The sequence below is a fragment of the Pteropus alecto genome, unplaced genomic scaffold (genome assembly GCF_000325575.1).
Source record: "Pteropus alecto unplaced genomic scaffold, ASM32557v1 scaffold7, whole genome shotgun sequence".
Lineage (NCBI taxonomy): Eukaryota > Metazoa > Chordata > Mammalia > Chiroptera > Pteropodidae > Pteropus > Pteropus alecto.
The window spans coordinates 47,494,576-47,499,152 of NW_006494614.1; the positions used below are offsets into that span (position 1 = coordinate 47,494,576).

The 4,577-nt window shown below is 36.5% G+C and overlaps 1 protein-coding gene across 3 annotated transcripts in view; it reads right to left on the reverse strand.

Moving 5' to 3' along the window:
- Nucleotides 1–509: 509 nt before the first annotated feature.
- THAP12 (THAP domain containing 12) overlaps nucleotides 510–4,577 on the reverse strand; it is a 21,803-nt gene continuing 17,735 nt past the window's right edge. For all 3 annotated transcript variants that reach the window (XM_015600603.2, XM_025042693.1, XM_006926635.3), the window contains one exon: nucleotides 510–3,356. In XM_015600603.2, the coding sequence (XP_015456089.1) occupies nucleotides 1,423–3,356 (1,934 nt within the window). In that variant the 3' untranslated portion in view covers nucleotides 510–1,422. The remainder of the gene's footprint in view (nucleotides 3,357–4,577) is intronic.

The following is a 4,577-nucleotide window of genomic DNA, read 5'->3' on the forward strand; positions in this document are numbered from 1 at the left end:
AAGAGAGGCACCTGTTAGAGCTCTGGATATAAAATAAACTCTCGATAGCTTTTTTATAAGCTGCTTGGATAATGCGTCCTGATTTGATATGTCTGCTGGGCCTGTCTACGACAGGGAAATGCACTGCCAGCCATCATGAAGACCTGACAATCCACAAATACACCCCATTGTTCGCTGAAACTCAGTAACACTAACTTATCCCAATCAAATAATTCAGTGACATCTTTGTAATTATATTCATTTACATTTTTGCCAGCAATAATTACACAAATCAGGGGCCATATAGTACCTGATATTTAAAAAAGTTAGATAGCTTATATTTAATAATTTAATTAAAATCTTTTTATATACCCAATAGTAAACCATATACCAAAAAATAAGTAAATAAGAACTTACCTTCAATTGTGATGGTGAAAAGATTTTTGAAGAGATTTTACCACAAGAATCTAGTTTGTCCCCATCAAAAATAACATATCTGAACTTTAAACAAAATTCACATTTTATTTAGGTTGAAATAAACTATACAAATTGATTTTATTCACCAAAAATAACAGTAATATTTTCTGTATCATTCCTAGATAAACCACAAAACACAGTTTTGTAGGTTTTCCAGGTTTTACATACAATTCAAGACGAGGCAGTAGATATAGTCATGGAAAAGAACAGAATAAAACAGACAAATCAGTTGTCAGTATCCATGGCCTCTGATCCTGTCTTGACCATGAAACAGAAGTGATCAACATATACCTGCTAAAAAGCTTATGAAGATATAGGCTCAACAAAGGAATGTAAACAGCAAAAACCAGATGTGGAACAATAACGACAGGCTCTTCCATTCAAACTTTAACTGTACCTTGTTCCTTTAAGATTGCTAAACAAAATCTACAATGAAATCCTTGTTTGGCAAGCTCACATTTCTTTCACTGTCTGGTAATTCCCTTAACTGTCCATTACAGATTTTTAACAGTATCCTTAAAACTCCTACCATTCAAAGGTTAGTCGTGAGCTTCATTATAACATTTTATAAAATTTATTCCTTCCTCTCACACCTCCTTGAAATTTATTTTTTCAAAGAACTGATAACTCAATACCTGACAACTAGATGCAGAGTGATAATAAATGTTATGTCTAAAATGACTTAACTAAAACAATTCCAAAGTGCCATTAGCAGAGATCACAGAGAAGTGTAACATGGCACTTTCAATGCTATCTTCTGGAAGAACAGTTAAGTCTCTAAAGCATGAGAATTCAAACATGGGCCATTTAAACAGGCAGATTATCAATGGATAATGTACTCGATGGGAGGCCTCAAGGTCAAGATAGTCAATGATTAAATGACCTACATACACCTTACAGCTTTTCTATAAGATGTTTTCAAATTTCTTACAAATATTTTTCAAATATCAAATACAACAAAGCCTCTCAGGTATTCTGGATGGTTTCTGAATTATCTATAGGAAGCTCTGACTTATTTGTATAGAGTTTGATATATGTGTCCACCATTAAATCCAGATCATGTTTTATATCAAAATTTATGTTAAGCAAAGCTAAGTTACTTGACCTTTGGTCTGTCAAAGTGTTCCTCAGGTATGCTTTGAGACGCTTTCGCCCATTTTCATAGCGTTCATTCTCAACCTTCATCACAGGAAGAATACACAGGACCTTCAGCAATGCATAAACGTTAGGAAAAAACTTGATGTCTGGCAGGTGGAGGGCTTCATAAATGGTAGATGGAAGCTCTATATCTTTCCCTCTGTGTTTCCACTTGATTCTCCAACAATGCAGCTCAGCTGAGAGTGTGTCAGGATTGGGTAAGTCACTTCTGTACATGTCAGCATGGTGCTCCTCTGATGTATTGAATTTCAGCTGTCCCATGACAGAAGGTACCAGAGATAAGCATTTAAGAGCTTTGAGGTGCTGTTCTGAGAATATATCTTTCAGTTCCTGAATAATGTGTTCCACTGTTGGAACACTTAGAGCTTCTTTATAGTAACTCTCAGAGGTCAGCTGAGATTCCAGGTTACCTTGCTGAGCTCTGCGGAATTTCCCGGGGAGCTTCATCTGAATATCAAGTTTGGTTGCCAAATTGGTGGCTTCCTCAAACCAAAATTCATGATAAACTTCAATATTTTCCATCACTTCATTTAGTGAATGCAGTACTGCAGTCAAGCTACTGGCTGCAAAGAAGACATCAGAGGTTTGTCCCTGGAGATTTTTCCCAAAGGCTCTTGTAAAAGATAGAACATTTTTAAGAACAACAATGGTAACGATGAAATCAAAATCTGTTACTGCACTACAGAGTATAAATGCTCGGCCAGCTATACAGTTATTCCACCTAATATTTGTGTCACTATTTATACCATCTAAACATAAAACAAGTGCTTGTAGGAGGTCCACTAAAATTTCAAAAGCGTCATGCCTGCCTGTCCACTGAGAATGGCAAATTTCCTTTAGTTCTTTACCCTTTTCTTCATTGTTTTGAAAGAGTATAGAAATTACATTGTCAAGCTCTAAGAGCAGTTGTGGTGATCGATGGAAAAAAGAACAAACTTCTTCAATTGTTCCTAATGCAATAGACACTCCCATAACAGGCACAGATTTTGCCAACCACATATTTAAGGCACAGGAAGAGCAGAGTGTGTAGACAGCTTGGGGATATTTCTCTAAAAGTCTAGAAGCAACAACTTTCATTTTGGAAGAAAATCCACTGGACACAATGTAAGCCTGGCCACGACAATACTCCATGTTTAATCCCCACTTTTCAGTTATTGTAGTGTGAAATTTCATAGCCAAAATTTCGGCATCAGCTTCATAAGGCAGGAAGCCCACAAATTCCTCTCTCAGGTTATGAGATTCATCAACAAACCTCACCAACACAGGCAGGTGCTCTTCCCCTGCTATGTCCACTACGTCATCAGTGATAATGGAAAAGAAGTGAGAGTCTCTCACTTCCCTGAGGGTTTCTTCCCGAATGCAGCTTTCACAGATTTCTAGCATCTGTTTCTGCTGTGTCTTTGAACAGAATAATGTGTTGACTGCTGTTGTTTCAAAGCGCTTTCTCAGAACCTCTTCACCAGAATTTATCCGGCACTCCAGCAGAGCTTGAAAGTTATCAGGAGTAAAAAGACCTTCCGGGATTTCGTCAGCTTCATGTCCATCCAGAGGTATGTTTTGTTTTCCCATAAGAATCAAAATTTCAAATAAAGATTTTAAGTATTCTTTGTTTTCCTTCTCCTCAAGAGTTAAAGGTAAAACGTCTTCATCCTGTTCTTCACCCACTTCTTCTGCACTGGGGTTCTGAGCACTGCTGTTGTTTATTTCTTTATGTTTTTGTTCCTGTTCAGAAGTTTCATCAACTGGAAAACAAAGAATTAATTTTATAAATAGGCTCATGAGGAACCATACAAACAAAAAATTTTACATTCTTGGTTAAATATTTAAAATCTACAAACTCATTCATTCAACAATCACATGGTACCTATTGGGCCATAGACTAGGATAGAGATTAAAATAAGACATGCTCTGGTGAGGAAGACAAACACTGTAAACATGTATTTTAATTCTACATGTAAATGCTGTTATAACAAAGAAACAATTTCTTATAAACTTAACAAGGCAAATTACATATATAAAGTAATAACAGACAGAAAAAGGAAGAGAACTGTGTTGACATTCTTTATGTATCACACTACTCCCTCTACAGGCAGGTGGTATAAACCCATTTGACAACTGACAGTAAATAATTGCCCAGTCAGACAATTAGAAGGATTGAGGTAAAATTCAAACTCTAGCTTGTCTGGCTCCAAGGTCCATGTTGATGTTGTTAATATCAAACCATGAATATGTACTTCTACATGGGAGATGAGACAATTATTTAAACCAATATAATATAAAGTATATTCATGCAATTTTTGAATATTAGAAATCTTTTGCTTAATTTCTTCACATTTGGATGGGAAAACTAAAGCCCTAAAGTTAAGTGCCCTACTCACAGTCATACACACAACCCTGCAAGTCCTGGCCCCTGTGGTCACCTCTGGATTCATTTTCTAACCATCATGGGTTATTAGAAGCTCCGACAACAAAATCAGTGTAGTTCCCCAAAATCTGGCACCCTATATCAAGCTACTCTACTTTTGCATTTAACACTCTTCCCTACTTTCTTTGCCTGAGAGTCTATGTCTCTTCATCTATAAAAGGAAAAAATAATAGTACTTACTTCAGGGCTATTGTGAGAATTAAATGAATTAATATAAGTAAGGCACTTAGAATAATGTCTCGGCACACAGTAAGCACCCAATAAAAAGTTATGTTAATAATAACAATAGTAGAAGGAGGAGACAGAGAAGTGACAGTAATAACTGACAAGAACAAAAGTAACTTCTAGTCCTTATCCTCTGGTGACACAGCTCAGGCATCAGTACCTGGAGAAAGGCTATTGTGATTCCTATTCTCTACAAGGCTAAGTGTCCCCACAGCATTTATTACTTAAACATTTACCTAGAACTTATTATGCACCACACATTGAGCAGACAGAGATTCTGCTTCGGTCCTTACTGGTGCCTTTCCTTCCCTAC